The 22,855-nt window shown below is 42.5% G+C and overlaps 2 protein-coding genes across 4 annotated transcripts in view; one reads left to right on the forward strand and one right to left on the reverse strand.

The window, feature by feature from the left end:
* The window catches only part of LOC149358319 (androgen-induced gene 1 protein-like), a 25,408-nt gene extending 15,881 nt beyond the window's left edge, over positions 1 to 9,527 (reverse strand). The window contains exons 1-4 of one of the 2 annotated variants that reach the window (XM_089570370.1): positions 9,270 to 9,527; positions 5,031 to 5,198; positions 3,017 to 3,139; positions 1,646 to 1,747 (exon numbers count right to left, since the gene is read on the reverse strand). In XM_089570370.1, the coding sequence (XP_089426496.1) occupies positions 1,646 to 1,747; positions 3,017 to 3,139; positions 5,031 to 5,198; positions 9,270 to 9,317 (441 nt within the window). In that variant the 5' untranslated portion in view covers positions 9,318 to 9,527. Of the gene's footprint in view, positions 1 to 1,645; positions 1,748 to 3,016; positions 3,140 to 5,030; positions 5,199 to 8,802; positions 9,220 to 9,269 lie in introns of those variants that run through there. The other variant, XM_089570371.1, reaches the window with a different exon arrangement.
* LOC149358320 (uncharacterized) overlaps positions 9,111 to 22,855 on the forward strand; it is a 24,424-nt gene continuing 10,679 nt past the window's right edge. Inside the window, exons 1-6 of one of the 2 annotated variants that reach the window (XM_089570369.1) lie at positions 9,111 to 10,068; positions 10,870 to 11,035; positions 11,826 to 11,904; positions 13,689 to 13,751; positions 19,571 to 19,656; positions 21,599 to 21,750. In XM_089570369.1, coding sequence (XP_089426495.1) covers positions 9,913 to 10,068; positions 10,870 to 11,035; positions 11,826 to 11,904; positions 13,689 to 13,751; positions 19,571 to 19,656; positions 21,599 to 21,750 — 702 coding nt within the window. In that variant the 5' untranslated portion in view covers positions 9,111 to 9,912. The remainder of the gene's footprint in view (positions 10,069 to 10,869; positions 11,036 to 11,825; positions 11,905 to 13,688; positions 13,752 to 19,570; positions 19,657 to 21,598; positions 21,751 to 22,855) is intronic. The other variant, XM_089570368.1, reaches the window with a different exon arrangement.

The raw sequence follows: 22,855 nt of genomic DNA on the forward strand, positions 1-22,855 counted from the left end.
GCAACAACGATGTCTCACCAACTCGAGAAGCAAACAGGCAGAGACATCAGACAGAAAAGAGATGTTCGCAGTGTGTAGTTTTAAAAGAAAGAACAACTAGGCCAGAATATTTTTTGCAGTACAGACTGCAACTGAAATTGTGGTTTTTTTGCGTAAAAATACTGTTTATTTACACGCTTGTAGTACATAACTTCACAAGAAATAAAAGCAAGTCACAGTACAGGAAAATGTTAAGGCAAACACTAAATTACATCTCTAACTGAATAGAAGACATGCCCCATGATTTTAACAGTGAATAATGTAAATTCAAGCATCCTGCGATTCTAAGCATACCCTCGACTTTATTTGTAATTCCGATGCAAAAAAAAAAAAAAGTAGCAAAGAAGGGGCATTTAAATTCATTCTTATAAAGCAATTCAAAATAATAAGGAATACCTGGCTATAAATCCAAACAATGAATCAGACAAAATTTCAGTGCCACTGTGCCGAATGTTTACTATTTTTTTATCATCATCTACAATAAGTGCTCGCCAATGTGAACTTGAAGGGACTGAAAAAAAATTTAGAATTATCAAACGATCCTGAAAAAACTGAAAGGAAGCGCCTGTATCAAGGTAAATTTATTTAGTGAAAGACTTCGCAATTGTCACCTGCTTTTGAGATTAGGAGAGCGTGCCATTGGCTATTTTTCGCATTTCCATCAATGCTTTATAGCATGCACAGCTGTCGCCTCCCCGGCATCCTTAAAAGGTGCTACGTGGTAGCAGCGGAGCCCTCTCACAAACGGCAGCGTCTTGCTAAGGTGGCAGCGTCATTAACGGCGCACAGCTGGGCTTGGTTGGCTGGCTGATGCGCAGCCAATAGCCAGCGTCGTTGCAGGCTTGTGCGAAGCTCACAAAAGTGAAACCGAAACTATGAGCTCCAACTATTCTCGGAGACGAAGCTGTCTGTTTTTCATCATGCCTGCTGTTGCACCTATGTTGAGGTGCGCAGGCAACGCTACAGCATGCAATTCAGGTTTGAGTAGAGCTATTCTGACGATCGCTTGCCAAGCCGATCATACTTGAATGCAGCCTCCCTTCTGGGGGCCATTTGAATTAACTGGTGCCAGGCCCGTAGCATCTGACTTTGTTCTGAATTAACGTTGTGAAGAGGTTAGCGCAAATACCAAATGAGCAACAAAAGAAAGGACAGACATAGAAGACATTCACCAGCGCGACATTCAACACCAACTAGCCTCGTTGCGTGCTCTCCTGATTCAAATTAACAGGGTTTGAATTAAAGAGTTTTTACTGTATTTATTCACACTGCTCTATTGAAGTCCATTGACACCAAAGGTTCTTTGAAAAAAAAAAAAAAAGCGCTCTGATTTCTTGCATTATGAATCTGTGCAGCATAGCCAAATTTACAGTCTTAAGTTTCCTACAAGACAGAACTACATGAATGCTAGAAACCAGGATAAGCTTGACTTGCACCAAAATTACTAGTGCATCAATTTTTTCGGCCCTCTGTGACAACATGATGACTGGAAAAAGGACTATTTTCCCACACAAACAGCATTACTGGATTGCTCCTGTATGTGTGTACTCCAACAGAAGATAAGAAAACAAAAGCAGCAGTCTTAATGTTTCAAGTGAATACGCACCGACAACTGATTGAGCCACCCAGGGTAGTAAATAGCAAGTGATCTTGGATAAATCAGCTCTCGGTCATAGAAGTACAGCGCCCAAAACAGCCCTGTCACAAACTGAAAAAGTAGAACAGTTTAGACAGGCAGGAAAGCCAATGTCATCAGCATGGTTTAAGCGCAACACTACTAAACTAGGGCATGGTGACAGCATCAATACGAAAGCAAGAAGGCAACAAAACTAAATGCATCATTTTTGCGTACCGTGTAAGTTGAACCTGACCTTTAGAAATTCTGGCCGCTGTGCACGGGCGAAACCTATGAAATTTTGCTTGCTATCAACATGCACACAAGTGATTAATTTTTTGTCTGTTGGTTGCTCAAACCACTCTGCCCAGACTCTGTAAAAGATGCATAGCCTTGGTAAAAAGTATTTAGCTCACATGATTTGCTTTTCATCTATGTAATGGGGGGCACTTACGGCAGCCATGAAGCTCTAAATATCTGTAAGGTGAGGAAAACCTTCACCTTCAACTTCCAAGACTGTTTAGTCTTCAGATATGCTGCAAGTGTTCTACTTTGTGGGTGAAAAGCAACCCAAGTGGCTTGCTGACTTTTGGCCAAGGCTGTACATATTTGTGGAAGCCAGAATTGCCGTCATCTAGTCTAGTGAGTAGGTGCAGTGATGTGCAGGCTTTGTGAGTGCTGTTTACGACAATGGTACCAGTGTCTACTTTCGAGCAGAGAAGCGATGCTGAAAACCCGCAATTTAAAATGCCCTAAATAAAGTTACTACAACTAAAACAAAAGAAGTCTGCTGAAACTGAGAAAAGCAAATATCCCAAACAAGAACTGTAATCTATACGCTGTACAAATGTATGCTATACAAATATGCCATACAAGCACCATGTGCTGTGCTCAGCACTTTTTGCTGTGCGTATCTGCATCAGGACAACTTATGGCGTCCACAGTAAAGAAGCTGTGAGCATTTATTCAAAATTTCAACCATTCACAGTACACAAAAATTTCAAGCAGCGAGTTGCAGACCACAAAGAAAAAAAAAATGGTACTATCGTGATCGGAATATTGTAGGACGCATTCTCTCGGAAATCATTTATTGTAGCTCTGCCTGGTAACCCAGTCGCATAGTATTATTACCAGCAGATAAAGCATGGACATCCCCTCATATATTGATACATTTCTGGTGAATAGATTTCTTAACTGTGGCAAAATAAATTTTTTTCCAAGCACTCGCGTCCCGCGAACTTTTCATCACAATAGTGCAGCAGCAGAACTTTGAAAACAACACTGCCCTTTCATAAAATTTTTAAAAATTATTTACATCCTAAATGAAATGTTCATTTCAAAAGAAAAAGAAACCCCACTCACAATGCACGTTGGCAGTGACAGTGCCAGGAACAGGTGATCACGCAGCTGTTTGAGGAACTGCTTGTCACGTATCGGAGCGAAATCGATGAAACAGCTCAGGGTGAACATAAAGCCTTGCAATGTCTGCAACACAAGATGTCTTTGTTGTTACTACATTGAATTCAGGCATACAAATACTGCTGCAACATGTAAATCAAGGCACAGTGCTTATCAAGCTTGCCTACACAAAAAAATGTGATAACACGACACACAAACTGCACCTGCTACAGCAGGAGCCTTCGAGTGACTGCACAGATTAAGAACTGCACCGAAACTTTTTGCTACCAGTAGTCAACTACATGCAACGAAGCTTTCTACATGGCAGCAATTCTAACCACATGCCAAAAACTAATGTTCCGTGATAACATTTGAGAAAAATAACAGCCGAGCAACAAACTTTTATCATCATCACCTTCTTCTTCCCAGCTGCGCCCACCGCATGTCCAAAGTTTCTCCCACTCATCTCCAATTAACTGTGCCCTGTGTTAGCTCTGGCCACCCTATCCCTAATCTCATCTGCCCACTTGCTCTCTACTGCCCCCTGCTGTGTTTACATTCTCTTGAAATCCACACCAATGCCCTAAATGATCATCATTTATCTATTATCTGCATTACATACTGTGCCCTTATCCATTTCCTCTTCTTCGTTACAGCTAGCACACTATTAACTCACAGCTGTTCCCTTCCTGTCTGAGACAGATGGCAACAAAGTTCAGTTCCCTCAGCCACAAGCTAGTCTCCGCTGCAGGTGTGGTGAAAACACAGTGCTGATGGTAACTACGTTTTCGAAATTCTAAAAACTGATATCGATATTACTTATGGCGGGTTACACACCTCTCAATAATTAGGGAGCCTAAAAGTAGTAGTTAAAAAATTAACTACTCAATATTAGTTAACCAGCCTGCTAATTAGCATGTCTTAACTGTACACTGATGTATTACACTGCTGACAATGCTATGCCAAAAAAGAGTGCTCTTCTAACTATTTTTAGCCTATTTTTAGCCTATAGCCTACTTTTAAAAATTGCAGAAAGTCTTAGGTGAAACGCCCTGTATAGCAGCAACAATGCACAGCACACCGTTACATACTCTAGCTATACGAAAAGCATGAACCTTTAAATATTGTTACAGTAGTATCAGTGTATGTGAGTGTATCTGACTCACACTGTGCACCATGCAAAGGAATGCAGCAAACTATGAGCTCGTATCGCATCATTCAAAATACTGTCTCATTTTCATTGCAACACTAGTAGCCACAGCTGGCAGCTTTTAACAGTGCAGTAAAACAAATGTAGTGTCATATAATTTATTTATTTATTTATTCAAGGATTCCAGCAGTGCCCGAAGGCATTATTGCAGAGGAGACGTACAACGAAATTGACACCGTCGTCACCGCAGACAATGCCAGTATCCAACCTTTTTTGATCAGTTCAGGCAAGTACACAAAACAAATGTAGCATAAAGCAATTCTGCCGACCAAATGCCATTTCGGTGCGATATTTGAGCTCTAACAATTCACTAGTTTAGCTGAAGGAAGCATTCTACAGTGCACGTTTAATTTTGGAGCAGTCTGTACATGCAATTCTAATAGCTGCCAGTCAGCTACTAACTCAGTATTAAGCCAAAGGAATATAGCAATTCAGTGATACCATGCAAACACTGAACTCACTCGAAGATGGTGACATCACATGACAAGATAGTGAACAATTTTGAAATTTTGAAAAGAGAGAAAACAAGAGCTGCAAGGCAACAGCACTTACGTATGGTATGCCACACTAGTGAATCAGTCATAAATTTTGTACATTTACACTATATGTCTCTGTGAATGCGCAACATATCAGTTATGTTTTATGCCTTAAGCTGTGTCCAAATACATTTAAAGAGGGATTAGCCAAGATTATATATAAAGTGCCCCAGACCTGACATGGGGTAAAGACTAGTGACGTGCACTACACAGATTTGGAAATAGATCATACCAGGTTCCAATGAGTGAGGTATTTGTAGCGTCCAAATTTCTTGTGGGATGGGGTCCGCTGTGGAATGTCCAAGTGAACCTCGGAATAGTAGATGCAGTATGCATATGTACAGAATGCGACCACATGAAACAGCTTGGTCCCCCAGTGTACCATGCTCGCAGGCTTGAGCTGATATGCACAAAAACGGACAAGGAGCACGGTCAGACTGCTTTATCAAGTACTCATGCAATAAGAAAGCACCACAAATGCTTGCTGTGCTCATGTAAAGTTTAACCTTTCGCAGCCTAGGAATGCTGTCCCTTTGACCACATGGTGTCACGACTGCCACGATAAAGCAGTACACATGATATCTACAAAGCTGCCGTAGTGAGGCTGGTGACAAATGGATTAGTCAAATGTATATATTTTCACTGCAACCCTCGTCCTTCAATATATGACAGGTGCAGTACTGTCAGTGCAAGCCATCTATACTATATCCTTTTGATGCTTCACCAAAACCTTCTGCACTACTACTGACTTTGTAGATATAGGCATCTGATTAAACGTCACAGCTAAACTTGCAAAATCAGCATGGACGTGAGCCCAAATCAAATTTTGTGAGCTCTTGATGGCATCCCAGATAAGAAAGGTTAACTAGGACTTTTTGGAAATAAATTTTTGGTTCCAATCGGGCTTTCCAATTGGAAAATTCTCAATTGTGTATTTGAAACCAATTGAAACCTGCAGTTGGAATGCACCCAAAGAAAACATTGGAAGGGACACTTAAACTCCGCCTTAAGGTTCTGATGCAAGAGCATAATGAGTTAATTCCCATATATGCACAAGGTCATTCTCTACTTTACATTCATAGATGCCTTGAGAGTCCTCATATCCCACCTGACGCAGTGGTGCAGCGGTTAAGCGATGCACCACTGCCCTGCGATGGTAGGTGCTCCCAGCGGTGGGCCTTGTGCGGCCCAAGTTGCTCTTCCCGAGCGACCAATCATTAATTTAACTTCCACCTGCCACGATGGGCGGGTCATGGCAATGCCCCAAGGTCATGTGACCTCTGCTGCCAACCTGCCTCCTAGGCCGCTCTCTGGGGACCACCTACCAGAGCCATGCCTATCATTTTTCACTCACAACGCCAGTGCCAACAGCGCCGACACCGGATTTTCTGGTGAACGGGGGCCTTTAATGCTATTGCGTTAAAACTATTGGCTTCAAATCCAATAACGTATATTGCTGGGCTAGTTGGCTTTGCATGTTAACTTTTCTCTCTTCTGTGTGTTGTTCATGTAGCGTATTGTTTAAAAATTAGCACGACTTCCATTGGAGAAATTCGAATTGCGTATTTGGGTATTCCTGTTCGGAGCACCTATAGGATTAACTGTTGGCTCCCAATTCAACTGGAGGACTAAAAGCTGGGCGAGTTGGTTAGAATCCGTACTGCAGCAGCGCAAAAGACGAAGACAAAGAATGAGGCAAGACATACAAGGTGCTCAGCAACAACTTAATGCTTTATTCTGAAAGATCAGATTTATAGGCTGCAGAAAAATGAGAATAATCAATGCACACTCTTGCAGATTAAAAAGATCACAATAAAAGGTTTCAACAGATCCCAGTGTGCCCCAGCCCTTCAAGCAAAAACACAAGGTGAAGATAGCACAATGCACAGTCGTAGCCAGTCATGCCTAGCAAGCACAGATTACAGGAACGCAATCTCATTTTTATGAAGGTTCACTGAGGCCTTGCCACACATGCTTCACCATCTTCAAGGACAGAAAATGCATCGATCACCTCACATGAAACTTGGTCACAATTTCTGTATAGCATCCACGAGCCTTTCAAATTTAGATGAGAACCTCTGCAAGCTCGTTAGTGCAGAACAAGATTGGAGCTAGGCGGTTTCCCTGGCGAATCCAGGTGCTCTTTTAGGTGTGCGTTCACAAACCGCCCAGTTTGCTGTATGTGTATTTTACCACAGGACAAAAGAATTTTATACGCTACCCTTCCCTGCAGGGCCAAAAAAAAAAAGCACTTCATGGCAAACACTGCACTCGCTCCTGGTGTCGTTATTAATATTACTCAGCTGCTTGTTGACCGTTGGGCATATCCTTTTCAACTTACCTTCAGCTTTGAAAGCTACTTTCACCCCGTGCCTATCACCAATCTTCTTAATATGGTGCGAAACTCCGCGAGCGTATGCAATGGCTGCAGCAGCACTTAGTCAGCGCTGTGTTTGTCTTGCCTCGTTCTTTGTTTCAGTCTTTTGCACTGTTGCGGTACGGACTCCCAACTCAAGTGGCACCTCCAGGCCAGCATGCATGACACATAAACCATACAAACACTACAAGCCTAAAGAGGTGGCACTACAATAACGTGTCCAATATATGTCCACAGTGAGAAGTTTTTTTCTTCAAGCTTATATACCCCACTAACTCAACCCTCCTCTTGGAGCCAGTGGGGCTCGTTCATTGAGTGAAGTTATTGCATTTAATAATTTTTTGCAGTGATGCTGGAAACGATGAAAACAATTCAGCAGACTGAATGGCTATCCTTTTTACAAGAATTTATTATTAGTTCGCTGCTTTTTCTATGTAGATAGCCACATGCAGATTCCAGTCAAGGATATAAGTGGCTTCCATTTGGAATGGCAGACGCAGACTAAAACTTAAAATATGGATGCGGAATAAGTGAGGCCTTTGCATCCATTTTGTGCATATTCAAAGTCCAAGGTGCCCATGGCCAGACAAGGAAACTGCGACATGCACTGGTTAACGTAAAAGGTGTTCTTCCCAAGGAAAAATACCCTGGCGTTGTTTACAGCGTCCCATGGTCTGGCTGTGAAAGTGCCTACACTAGCGATAGCGAGACTGGTGATTTTGAGAGGTGCCTAAAAGAGCATAGTAACAAAGTTAAAAACCAAAGCTATTGCCTAACATTTTAGATCAACAGGCCACAACATCGACTGGGGTAGAGCACATGTACAGGCAACTGAAGAGAAGTTATTCCACCAGCTTCACCTGGGATCATTATTCTTTCAAACCACTAGACACACCGTAATTTGCAACACAAACTCTTACCCCTGTATACACATGCTCCTAGCGCCCTCTTTTCAAGCGTATTTAAACGCAATCGACAGCCTGAGTCATCTCATTGTGAACAAGGTTCCCGTACAGGAGCCGAAATGTCATATTTTAAGTTTCAGTGCGATTGTCCTTGACTGGTCGAGATTTCTTGAAACTCTCAACTTCAATGGTTGAACCAATTGGATTGCCCTACTAGAAGTAGAGAAACCATTTGGGCTACCCGATTAGGTTAAAGATTGGCTTGGTTTTTGGTTTTTATGGGGTTTAACGTCCCAAAGCGACTAAGGCTATGAGAGACGCCGTAGTGGAGGGCTCCGGAAATTTCGACCATCTGGGGTTCTTTACCGTGCACTGACATCACACAGTACACGGGCCTTTGGAATTTCTCCTCCAAAGAAATTCAACCGCCGCGGGTCCCATACCTACTGAGTCCAATTGGATTCAATAAGAATGCCTTATTGAATGAACTCAATGGTTTTCTCTTGTTTGGGCGGTATCTAATAGAATCTATCTGGTTCCACATGGTTTCCAATAAGTTAGTGCTTTCTGAATTTACAAGTGAAATTTTTGGTCAGCATAAATATACTTTACTCAAGCGGTAGCCTACATAAGCATTCAAGCGCAATCTCAAGGACTTTTGAAGTCTTATATGCGCATCATTAAAAAAAAACAGGATTTATAACGCTAGCCTTTGCCCATACCTAATTGCAGTCTGTACGGTAGATGTCAAACACGAGATATTGAGCTCGCCGGCAAAATGCCGTAGCCACTGGGTCACTGCGGCGGGTAATGCTGCAACGAGCTTGTATACACGGTGCGGGCACAATGATTGGTGATGTGTGCATGGATGCACTGGCGATGTCGTTTTAGTTGCAAGTATTATGGGAATCGGAACACAGGTGTCAAATTAGCACACGTAGGCGCATTGCAGTTGTCAGGGCCAAACGAATAAAAAATGTTTCCTTGCTGTTCGTTCCTTTTCTTTCGTAATCGATCGCGTAAACCCACCGCATACAGCTCCGGCACCGCGCGCTCAAGTAGCGCCTTATGTGATCGGAAAATCTTTTCACTTCGTGCTTATGATTTTTGATTCTGCGAGCTATTCGCGCTTGTCACGTGGGGCGGAAAACGATGAATTGCAATGCCGCTAGAAACGCAGTTGACCTACCGGTTTGTCACCTGACTTTGCGTCGTCTACAGCGCGCCGAAGCAACATTCTTCTTCTTTCTCGTCAGTAGATACGACACGCACCCACCGAGACAAGCTGCGCAAATAAAAGTGTCGCTGCGTCATGCTTACGGTTATAGATCACTTTACACGAACATCAATCCGGCACAGGTGATAAAAATGTAAGGAAAAAAAGACAAATTTCCGGTCTGCGGAGGAGAGCGTGAAGGACGTGAAGGAGAGGAGGTGACGGGTAGCAGCAATAGCGATTGTCCTGCCGCATGGCGTTTGCGGGGAGCATTTGAATATTATGGCTGTGAAATGTACCTTGAAACCGTGAAGTAGAAGAAAATCTACAGGTAAAATTGTGACAGGCACAACAAAAATATTTAGTCTTTGGCTTAAAGAGCGCGAACATGAACTTTGCCTTTGCCTTGGGCGAACTCTGATTGGTTTGCTTCAATTTTGCGGCTCGACTGCTCGACTTGTCTGACTACGCCATGCAAGGGCGGTAGATTCGGCTTGGTGCATGAATTTCTCGGAGGTGCTAGTTCGCTCGTTTGCACCTTATTACTAGTATTTCCGTACCAGCCCTTCGACCATCTGGGAATCGACTTTGACATTTGGCTCATCTTACCGCAAACATGGAAAGCCCTCACAAAGAGCCGTTTGCAGAGTTGAAAAAAGTGGCCGCTCGACTGGACGTCGAAATCACCAACGCCGCCAACTGTTTGAGCGGTCCGGTAAACGCTTTGCCTACCAATGCGTTCATGGCCTTTGAACAGGCGAAGACTTTTGAGGTAAGTCTTGACGTTTTTGAGACCTGTGAAACGTCGATTTCAAATTTGCCGTCTTTTGACCCATGAAAAACCCTGCTTCCGCACTTGTCAGTATGACGTTTGTTTACTGCTTACTCGCAGAAACTTGTGGGCCTCTGGTATAATGTTGTTCATCTCTACGCTTTTCTGTTTGTCTCTCGTCGAAGAAGCTTCCGTAATTAAGCGGTACCTCAGTGACCACCGGCTTTAGTTTTTGAGACGTTCTCAACTTTCGCTATTCGAAAATGTGAATCAAATGGTAACGTAGAGGAAAATGGAAGGTCAACATTTATGCAATGAATATGCAGAAGCATACAGAAAGTAAAGGCTTTTAGGGGGGACAACAACAAGCTCGGCTTGTATGTAGCAGTGCTTCAAGTCCTGGCTGCTGCCTGTTGTGAAATCGTTTGCAGAACCATGGCTTATGGACCCTATTACCTTGAAGGCATGGTCTTCGTTGGGGCACACATACAGGCTTTATTGGCGCCCAACGTGGGGTCTTCAAACTGCCAGGGGGACATGTGATGCTATTGTTTGCTGTAATGTTTCCGTTCTTTGACCATCGAGTGCGTTCTTTCAGATTTTCACTTCCCGTACAGCTATAATGTTGGATCAGTGCTTAAATACATCTTAATTAGGGATTGGACTTCTTTATCGGCGTTCAGTTATTTGATTCTTGAAGGTTCAGCTTGGCATTTGTTTTTGTTTCAAATGTATTTGAAACTGCACTGCACTGAATGTTCTACTGCTGCTCGGGAACTCAGTTCTCTCTCCTTTTTTCAGGCACAGTTTAAACTCCTTGAGCTTCGACTTGAAGCTGTAGTGAAGGAGAAACTGGTATCGATTCAAGAGATTACAGATTGCTTGGAAAGTGCAGATTGTGACAACAAGGACCTTTTGCCAAAGCTTCTACCTCTCGGGCTTAAAGTTCCTGATAACATTTTACCTGGTGAGTTCTTGTCTTAGTTGCTGGCAACCCTTGGTGAGAGACATGATCCAGTCCTGTCCGCCAGTACGGCTGACCCTTTTTTTTTTGTATACGTTCAGCCAAATCTGAGCTCTCTTCACATATATAAAAAAACATGTTTTCAATGCATCTATGAATAAAATTCACACTTATGACAGAAACATTTCCTACAGTCGAGTCGGCTGCGCCCTTAAGTGCTCAGTTATGCCCACTGAGCTCTTAAAGGACGAATGATCGATTGCGACGATATTCTTGCCAACATGAGTTTAATATATCGGCGGTACTGCCTCCTCAGCATTTCTGTGCTTTGAAGAGGAAAGGAGTAGGAAAGTTAGTTGGTGAATACCGTCATCTGCTAGCCTCAGTGTGCTTAGAAATTGGTGCTTTTCAGTTTTAACGGATTCCATATTATTTTTACTCGTGGACGCTTATCGATTTTGATCAGATAAACCAGAAAGTGTGTGGCCTACATACATGCCGTGTACTTTCTATCATCCAGCAGCATGAGAAACTAAAGGATGTCTTCCGAGAAAAAGTCATGGCACTGTTGACGAAAGGTGTTTTAAGGTTTTCTGTAATATATCAGAGCTGCATATGCATAGAGCATGTTATAAGACTCTTGCACGGTAAGTTCACTCTTGCATCGTTTATATGCAGTTGCTGTTTTTTTTTCTTTACAATGTGCTGTCTCATATCTTATCAAGATTCTTTGCCTCACATGCTGTAGTCTGTGTGACGTGACCATGCCTTAATATATTAATTACCTTTGCAGTTGTGCAGCACATGCCGAGTGGCCAGGATTCGGCAGACGAGACACCTTCACCTACATCCTGTGGGTTGTCATGCTTACTGTATCCTTGCCGTGTTTTTTTTCTTTTCTACCTTTTTGTACCAATGTACCTTCCACTTTTAGCTCTCCTTAGTTCTTCGTTTGCTCATTTCTATTCATTGCCCGAGTGGCTACTTATCTTTCAAGGTGAAATGCAAAAACGCTGGTGTGCTGTGCAGTTCAAAATTTATATAGAGCCCCCCATTGTGGTTTGTCTTATAGCCCATGCCATATGCGAGTTTTGGATATCCAACCTCTCGTGCTACCACTTATTTCTATTCTGCCTGTTATAGCAGCCAAGGCATTAGCAGTTGATATCTAGTTGGCTGTTGGGTATAGGCACAAAATTGCAGGTTCAAGATTTTGTGTCAGTGACCACATATGAGAGAGGCAAAATGCAAAAACACTCACGCCTTGAAACATAGGGGCATGTTAAGATATACATACATCAGGTATTTCAAACTGATTTCATTGCTCAGTGGTTAGAGCGCTCGGTTACTGAGCCGGAGTTCTTAGGTTTGAACCCGGTCGCAGCAGCCACGTTTCGATGGCGGAAAAACACAAAAGGCACCCGTTTGCTGTGCGATGTCAGTGCACGTTAAAGATCCCCAGGTGGCTGAAATTATTCCGGAGCCTTCCACTAAGGCACCTCTTTCTTCCTTTCTTCTTGCAGTCCCCCCTTTATCTCTTCCTTTATTTTTAGGATGAAGGCAGGGCTGGTTTCTCACCTCTTTGGCCGCATTTCTTATCAAGCAAAACGTTACAAGTTGTCTGCAGTACTAAATTCTTAAAAGCACCATGAGATCTAAGCTGATCTGAAGCCTTCTTTTGTAATCTGTTAAAGCAGCACCGTATTTGATGGGAGGCACGAAACTCCAGTTCTGTTTGCTATTTCCTGCATGCTGTTAATGACGTTGATGGGCAGAGCATGTACTGGGGCATGCATAGGTGAGCACATTGAGAGGGGGGGGGGGGGGGGGTGCAAGGGGGGAAGTTTCCCCCCATAACAGGCATGGGGAAGGGGGGGTGCAAATTTTGTACCATATTGTTCCCTGCTACCCAGAAGACATGAAAGGGCACTACCATAAACTTTTGGTCAGAATGGAAACTGGTGCGTGTCGTTAGAAGAAGACGATGTGACAGCAGTATAAGGTACTGTTGAGCACAAATTTCTGGAAATTTCTGGAAACCTTGGTGCTGTGCAATATCAGTGCCCAAGAAAAAACTTCAGATGGTCAGAATTAATCTAAAGCCCTCTACTGTGGTGTCTCTTGTCATACCTCATAGCCCTGCTAGCTTCTTCTGTCTTCATAACACCATGGGTGCCGTTTAAAAACACTGCATGTGTGTAATGTGAGATGACCATTATGCCTATACTTTGCAGTAATTTGCATGGTAGTGGCCCAGGAATGGACTAGCCATAGAGGTAATACCACATGAATTTTGCAGTCTCTTCTATGCTAAGGCTGTGACATACCGGGTTAGAAAAGAATGTACTTGCATTTAATGCATAAGAAAGGAGCAGCTTAAGTGCCAAAGTTTACCATAGGCAAGGCTGGTGAAGAAGAAACAAGAATGTTTCTTTTTTTTTTTCTCTACCAACACCATTGTTTGGTGGGTCTTTCCTTTGTCATGTTTGGGAGCAGGGCACACGCTACTAATCTGCGTGTCCATTTCATTTCCTCATTAGCAACATGTTAGAGCGATTCCTATTTTGTGCATGCATGCGAGCATGTGTGTGGACGAGAACCTCTGTGCAGACTTTCTTCTTTGCCTGGACGACTTCTCCTTAACCTGTTTTTGTAGACATCCCACTGTGACAAAACTGGAGCCAGTGTTCAGCAGTGTAGCAACGGGATCATTTTGTCCGTAAGTTGGGTTTTTGTTGTTCTTGTTGAAGTGGTTGTTCAGCTCCTCTTAGAGTTGTAGGGCACTGTGCAACGGCACAGCTAAATGGCTCTCACTTCAGACTTTGGGATTTTTGTACCATGTAGCATTTGCTTGCTCACCTTCTGATCTTTTCAGTTGTCCTAGGTTTTCGCTAGTTCTTTCATGAAGTTGCAGTAGTGTGAAGGTCAGCTTTGGTTTGTAATTCACATTAGTACTCGATCTATCAGAGTCCCATTGTCTTCTGACTTTGGGACCTTTGTTTGTACATTAATGTATGTGTTCTTACAGCCTTTGTAGTCACTAAAGCCTTGCTTGATTTGATTTGTTTTATAATGGACATAGACACGCTGAGGGCTTCATACATTCAGAATCGTCTTGTGTGCCATGGTATTTTGCTGGGGAACCTAGTGGGTATTCTTTTGGTTGCTAGCAAGTAGAAGAAAGCCTTAAAGGGACCATGAAATTATATTTGAGGTTAGGAAAAGCACACAAGTGATCGGTATCCCATGAGCCATCACTGCGCCACAAAACACAAAAATATTTAAGCTAGCTTTATTAACACCGAAGATGTTGGCAATTAAAAATGATGCTTCTCCTTACCCCTCTCAACTCGTACCCGCAGAAACGCCAGAAAAAAAAAAAAAAGAGTTGGCACTGCACCCCTCCGTGGTGCATCTTGCCCATCTAACTTACGAAATCTAGAACAATGCTTACAGAATCTAGAACAATGAAATTTTAGTGGAACATTCTGTCTAGGATTCTCAAAAATGTGATATCACTTGATGAATGCATGCACTGTAATGGTGAAATAAAATTAGTCAGATAAAAAAAGCGTGCTGTAATGAGAATATCTGATGCTAGCAAAAAAAGAAAAATTTAAGGTAGTGCACATATTCTGCCCTACGTGGATGTTCGTTGTCCTGGAAAACATGCCACATCATCTCATTTGTCTGGAAAGTAAGTACCTCCAAAGGATAGCTAGCTTCTGCAAGATTCTGCATGCAGTTCCACGGTGTGGAGGTGTGGTACCTTTGATGTGTGAAGCGTGCTTGGCCTTTCTTTTTACTGCATTAAAAGGACAGGGTAAGCCCTATCCTTCCCATATATTTTAGGGCATGCACCTGTACACTTTTCTCTGTAGCTAATGGAGATAGCAGCTACTTGTTTGTCATTTCGTTCAGTGATTTGGGCTCTTTCTGCTGAACCAAAGCTATTTAACAAAATAGAAACACTAGTTGTTTTTTTTCTCGGGGTATAGATTTAAGGCCATTTATGTTGTTTTTGTACACAAGCCTAATTTTGGTTCAGTATATTCCCATGTAATTGTAGAAAATACTGGGGAAAAATTGGCGTTCCATCTCTCATTTTGTTAAGTTATATTACCATTGTAACAAAATATCTTGTGCCGCCGCGGTGGCTCAGTGGCTGTGGTGCTCGGCTGCTGGCCCAAAAGACGCGGGTTCCATCCCAGCCGCGGCGGCTAGAATTTCTTTGGAGGAGAAATTCTAGAGGCCCGTGTACTGTGCGATGTCAGTGCACGTTAAAGAACCCCAGGTGGTCGAAATTTCCGGAGCCCTCCACTACGGCGTCTCTCATAGCCTTAGTCGCTTTGGGACGTTAAACCCCACAAAACCAAAACCAAAAAATCTTGTCTTGAGATAAATTATTTTAGTTGCGTGTTTTTATCTCTGCAATGTTGCATAATACATTAGATTATGTGGGTCACCACATGATATTCGCTTACAACTGCTAAATAAATTGCAGTAGAATTTCATCTCTCATCAACCCAATGATGGCTGGGACGTGTAAGTTATGGTTAGCTAGCTCACATGAGGCATGAAAAAACTGCACTATACCCGCTGATACATCGCTTGTTGTCATTCCAGTAGTGAATTAAAGTGACAGATCAGCGATTTTATTTTGCAGTTATTTTGAAGCGATCAAGAATGTTGGAATAGGGTGTACCTTTTTTCTCAGTAATTAAGCAAACAAGGGAAGGGGTATGAGGGGCTCGTTATAAATATGACAGAAGCCAACAGCCACAGAAACCAAGGGGCACAGGGGATTTTTTTAATTTTTTTTATTTATTTATTTTGTGGTGTTGATCAATTTAGAATATTACTGAATATGTTATCGGTTAAAGTAATTGATTAGAAAAGCAGAAGAAAAAACAACCACACGCCATAACCATAACGAGCCCCTCATACCCCTTCCCTTGTTTGCTTAATTGCTTAGTGAGGGCCTCGGTTCTGGCAGCCTTGACGCCATAGGAAGCATAAGAGGGTTCTCACGCAGCTTCCACCCTCTCCGTTCGATGACGTTCTATGTCACACGTGCGGTAAATCAGGACGTTCTACGTCCGCCGCTTATGAACGTGGGTGGCGCTGATGAACACTCTCAAGGTTAGGTTACTTGTAAACATAAATACCCCCGAAAGTAGAAGATTTGACAGCCGTCGCCGTAGCTCAGAGGTAGAGCACCGGACGCGTAATTCGGAGGTCGTGGGTTCGGATCCCACCGGCGGCGTGTGGTTGTTTTTTCTTCTGCTTTTCTAATCAATTACTTTAACCGATAACATATTCAGTAATATTCTAAATTGATCAACACCACAAAATAAATAAATAAAAAAATTAAAAAAATCCCCTGTGCCCCTTGGTTTCTGTGGCTGTTGGCTTCTGTCATATTCTCAGTAATTAGTAATTTAGTTGTAATTAGTGCTGCCAGTGTTCCGCAGTGTATTGTATTCGTACTGTGCTACTGCCAGCAAATCAGAAAACAAGTAGCTTTTGTAGCTTGTTTCTTTTCCCCCAGAATAATGAAAATTTGTGTTTGAGGTTTGGTATGTCGTATGTTTGTCAACTCCATTTTGAACTCCCGATGAATGTCTTACAAGCCTTTTATTTTGTGCTGTTATAGTTTCTGCATTAGCATTGTGATATTCAATCACTGCCCATTCAACTACCTAGCACTATGTTTTAGGGGATGAAGTTTGAAATTTTGGATGGGAAGTGAGGAAGTTTTGCATGTCGTAAAAAGGAAGTTTTTCTTTTTCATAGTATACAGCGTATTACGTAAGTATCACTTCTCAGTTTTAAGCAAGCATCGCACAAATGGTGGGGCACAAATTGGCGTTTTTAATATGGAACTAGAAAACTGAGTCATTGTCAAGTTGCCAGAAGCGATGCAGGTTGGAGTCTGATGTGTCCGCTTGATCCAGCCCATGCAAAGTGTTGGTAAAGACAGTGCTTAAAGCTTCTATAACAACGATGGTGGAGACCCACACACAACTTGTGCCATGGTGCCATCTTGTCTTCGCAGTATTCAATGAGAGCGTTAAGAACTTCGCATATTATGAAGGAAGGAACCCAGTTGCTGTTGAAGCTCATTCTCGGTCTCCTTTAAGTGATTAACATTTAAGCAGGGTGCAAAATTAATTTTTCACCATTTGCAATTCAAATAAATGATCATGCATGTACCTTCTAGGCATGTATTATGTATATAGCAAAGGTAGCTCGAGTAAAATTTTGTTCAAGTCAAGTCTGACTTTAAATATGAGGCCACTTTGAAAATGCAATATTTTTTGAAGTCTGGTTTCGTCGAAATACGCACTAATTTCTGAATGAACTGCAACTAAAATTATTTTTCTTATTAACACCGTTCCAAAAATACAGCCAAGGTTGTAACACCCTGTGCACCTTGCAAAACTGAAAATAACTTCTAAATCAAAATAATTACCTAATTTTTTAGCCTTAGCTATTTTGTCTTCATTTTTTAATTCAGACTAATAATAATTGTTAGGGGTGTGCGAATATCAAATTTGTCGAATACGAATCGAATACGAATACTTGGTTCCGAATATCGAATCAAATATCGAATAACCAAGGACATAAGCATTTAACCACTACAAAACATTATTTGAGCACCCTAGAACATCACAGTTCAACTATCAGTGATGGAATGAACACAAAATATATGTGTGGCTGCACAAAAAGTATCAAAGTCTCGAACATTAATCTTAGAAGAGTAGAAATATCAGAGAAGATGGCTAGTACACAGCATGGATTAAGGCTAGCTTGCCATAAGTACAAAAACGCGTTGCTGGGATGAACATAAAAGGTTGTCGTGAAGGTAAACCGGCTGCTCCACATGGTCAGGCAGAAGTAGTTTGTTCCCTTCTAGCTGAAGCGACTTCTGCAGCCCCAAAAATGCCCTCTCACTTGGCACTGAACTGGCACGTATTGCGAGGTATTTCGTGCACAGCTCTGACTATACCAGCTTCGCAGGTATAGGAGCTCACCAGCGTAGTCAGCTACTGCATGGCCCAACGTTACGCATTGCTCTGGATGCCGCCATATTGTCATGTCTCTGTCGATAGGACTTGCGGGCCGAAATGAACGCCGGTGCTCGCAATAGAATATTCGGCTCGGTACGAATGTTCGCGTCGGGTCGAATGTTCGCGTCGGGTCGAATATTCGAAACAACATGAATACTTGGATTTCGAATCGAATACGAATACTTGGATTTCGAATCGAATACGAATACTAAAAATATAATATTCGAATTATATTCGAAAATTTCGAATATTCGCACACCCCTAATAATTGTTTCTTACCATCTATGTCTACTTATGTTCGAATTTAGTGACTAAAGCTCACAAAAGCAATGCGAGGCATGTGGAATGCATTGAATAGTTATGTCAGCCTGCCAATGCTGAAGTTTGGTTTGTATGATGTCGTGTGTCGTTCCAACAATGGCAGCAAAGAGGTGCTAAGCATTTTGAAGTGCAATGGGATCAAACCCGGTCTGCGCCGCTGCGGTGGCTCAGTGGTTATGGTGCTCGGCTGCTGACCCGAAAGACGCGGGTTCGATCCCGGGCGCGGCGGACTTCTTTGGAGGAGAAGTTCTAGAGGCCCGTGTACTGTACGATGTCACTGCACGCTAAAGAACCCCAGGTGGTTGAAATTTCTGGAGCCCTCCACTACGGCGTCTCTCATAGCCTTAGTCGCTTTGGGATGTTAAACCCCATAAACTAAACTAAACCAAACCCGGTCTGCACACTTTGAAAGCTTTCCTGACAGGTGACCAGTAGCATATCTGGAAGTCTTCCTGTCAGTCTACTGACACCACAAAAAGCATACACAAAGAAAGTTAGCTGCCACACTAGCAAAAGCAAGAAAAATCTTGAGAAAGGAGGTTCTGAGCTGCAGATATAGTGGATTCTAAACCTCCTGGACATTGCTTTATGGAATTTGTGGTTATTTCCAACCTTAGCCGTTTTTCTCGAAACTCTCTTTTCTACCAATTCTTTATACGCGAGAAATCCTAACTTTATTTGCATACAAGATTTTCTGTTTAAATTTTGTATACTTATTTGTCATATATCTAGCTTTGTAATGAACCACATTAAGTAAAAATCTCGATTTGTTTTAGTTATTACTGCATTTTTCCCGGAAAGATGCCCATATGAAAACTTTTCGTCATTCCACTATTATAAGATGACAATTGATGGCATAATAATTATTTTGGTTAATTTCACAGCTCAAGTCTTTATGTATATAACTGAATAAGCAATATGCCTTGGCACGAGATGTATATTAGTAAATTTTTAAAAACTGAAAACGAAGATTTTTTTTTTAATCTACTTAAACATTTTGATTAGAGTAGAAGAATATGGCTTTCAAGGTAGACCACTAATTTGCTGTTTATATCCACTAATAAACATTTTTTTTTCCACAAAGTGGCCTTTAAGTTGCCAGTCTCTGATAGCAATGTTTTCTTCCCTACTGCACTACATGTAGTAGCAGGTCAAGTCGGACGTCTTCACAGCTCTCCCAGCGATCACTGCAGCTTCGGAACTCCAAACATGCGAGCCGATCTCCACCCCGTAAGTCACTGTTTTCACCTCTTTGAAGCAAGGAGGTATCTCAAGTACACAGTGAGTTTCAAGTTTGGCTTTGTGTACTGTACTAATCCCCTGTGCACCCTCTACTTCGCAAAGTAAGCCTGGGAGACCATCGTTCTTGCTCAACCATCCCTGAGTTTTGCTGCTTTGACTCGAGTGATGACAGCATCATAAAACTGCTTTAAAGCTGTGGTGGCTGTATATTGATGGGGGCAAAATGCAAAGCACCCGTGTATAAAGTGATGCCGGTGTACATTATAATGAGCCACGATTGGCTGAAGTTAATCCAGGCCTACCACTGCAGCAACTGTTTCTCCCTCTATTCTTTTATCCCCTCCCTCACACTGCGAGTTGGGTGGCCACAGTGAATTGGGATGGTTGCTGCGCTTTTCCCTTCCTCATGACTGCTCCACCCCATTACCACCTTCTCATGACTTCCTCTTCTGTCTGAGTGTGGTGTGTTTGTTTTCCACGCTGGCAGATGCTTTCACTGATGCCCACACACTTGTCTAAAACGCTTGAACGGTGTGCTCTTTTGTGCCTTGAGACATTTGTCACTGCCCGCCGAGTTCCGTATAAGTGAGACATATAAGTGAATGTCGCTGTCTGAATGCTGTCTGCTTGAATATTTTGCCCCAAAACCCGTGGCATGTTGGGTCCATCTTTCTTGCTTAGCATCTGTTAATAGAAATGGCTTGATTATGAAATTCTGCACTTGCCTTTTGAACAGAATTTTGAGCTGAAAAAATGCTGACGATTTTTACGACAGCCTAAACAATTGTAGAGAGGGGCGTTGACCCACCACCCCAGTTTTAATGACTAGATGGAAAATCCTCCCCTAGATTTGCATCATTTTGTTGGGCAAGAACTTTGGTCTGCTTAAGCATTGAGAAATTGTAGGATGCACCACTTGTAAACAGCACCAACTATATTGGCGAGTTTTTCTGCAGACAACAAAAAATGGAAGGTTTGAAATGTGATTTTTTTTTTTTTAGTTTATACCAGGAGCATAAGCACCTAAGCACATGTATGTGTATGAGAGTATGTGTATTTGCATGCATACACATACGCTGACACCTATCTTTTCTTCCATGCCATAAGATCATTTTCTGGCGCGAACATGCCTTGAAGTTGTGACTGTAAAGCCTGGGTGATGCTCCGCACACTTGCCAGACTTTCTTTTTTCGCCTTTTTGTTGCATTCAAGCACCCCACACTCTCATCACGTTCCTCCCACAAACTGTTGGGCTTACAGTGCTCATGTACCATCGGGAATAAATGAAACATGAACTGCACAATTCAAATGTAAGTGACAGAATGAGACTTCAGTCCAGGAAAATGAAGTATGCTTGCGTGATTAACTGTCATTTCGAACATGTCATGACTGCTCTTTGCAAATGATAACCAGACCTGTTTGAATTTTTCATTCTTTATTTATCGTTGTTGTGTTTTTGTATTTGTGTATAAATTGTCCCACTTTCATTTTATTTATGCTTGACAGGACATGCACAGTAAGCGGCCACGGCCGTGCAGCATGTCTTGTCACACACGTCTGCGACGCCTCCATGTTCACTGTCATGAAATCCTTTGCCTGTAGGTATTTGTTCTCTCAGAGACTCAGTTTCATAGTATGACTAATGGACCAAATGTGAACATGACTGTCGCATCACGTTATGCTTGCAATGAGGACACATGCGGGTGCTTAGTTTTATGCAGCACCACGGCAAAAGCAGAGAACAGAAGCCGAAACTGTACGAGTAACTGCCTGCATACTGAGAACACTAATAAATCAATACAAAGGTTAATCAACATGCACAGCTCATTTCGCGAGCTTTATAGAGTTCTGCTACATTCCCTGGCCACTCATTCGAGTCTGTGATGATCCTCCTCAATTTTCCCTGCACTATCCCCTGTTTTCTTTGTAGGCTCCCATTCCCAGGCAAAATCGAAGTTGGACAGGTACCTTGAAGAAATTGCAAATGACGACTCTATGTTGTTCTTGAGGCGCAAGCCACTGCCAGAAGAGGATTTCGGAGCAGTAGCAAACACTGCGTCAGCTTCCTACACACCTGTCAAGGTATGAGGCAAATTTGAATGCAATATCACTCAGGTTTGAAAAGTTCACTGCAGATAACATGGCTTTCGCAGTGCATGTTTACCACCTCAGTCCTGTGCTGAGGTTGTTGCTGTGTGGGCTGAATGGTAACCCTGCAGTAGCGGGAATATTGTGCAGGAGCGAGAATTCTGCTCCCCAACGTGGTGTGGTGTCTTGCTTAGCTCAGAGCCACTCGCATGCTGATAATATCTAGTGGACAGATAAGCTACTGTTCCCATGCACATGGCACAAAAACGGTACAGCACAAAAAACTTTGTATTTCGGTCTACTCCAGTTCATGGATTTTCAGTGGTGCCTTTCTCTCTGTTTTGTGCAACTTTATGCCACCGTCTCATTGTGCTCATGCCTGTGAACTAGCCCAGTCATCCATTTAGCTTATGTATATTCTTGCTTTGTGGTGATAACTGTTGCACTGCTCTCAAAGACACGTATAAAACCTATCCCTAGTTTCTCCCCTCAGCCAAAAAAGAAAGCGAAATTTTATGGTGCAAGGCATAGCACATTCATAAAGACTGATGGCACACCTTACAGCATGAATTTCTTGACATGGCAGCAGCACGTGATGAGGTACCTCAATGAATTCTGGTCAAGGTACCATATGCCACTACAAACTGTGGCACAGGGGAATCTCAGTGATGTGAATCTCGTTGAACCACGAAAAATAATTGCTCAGAAAGTTGTATCGTGATATATTGACAGGATTTGCATGCTGAAGTACGGGAAATGGGTTTCACGAAAATTTATTTACAGCTAATGGGATTTATTAGTGGCTTTGCAGCCATCACTGCCTGCACGCAGTGCATACTCTGTGACTGGCGGTTGCGATGTCACCGGTGTGCAGGCTATACTGCCTGCATGTGTGGTCATGGCTCCCACATTCATAACTGTAGGGAAGTGGGAGAATGTTCAAAACACCCGAAATTTTACACATTGTCCACAATGCATTTCGGTCACGGGTTTTTTGAATTCGTATCACTGACATTCTTTGGTATATTAAGGTTAGCAATAAAATACTACCCCTGTCTTATATATATGAGCATGAGCTAGCCACTGTCTTTAGTTGGGA

This window comes from Amblyomma mixtum, chromosome 2 (assembly GCF_055824585.1).
Source record: "Amblyomma mixtum isolate Tamu chromosome 2, ASM5582458v1, whole genome shotgun sequence".
Classification (NCBI taxonomy): Eukaryota; Metazoa; Arthropoda; class Arachnida; order Ixodida; family Ixodidae; genus Amblyomma; species Amblyomma mixtum.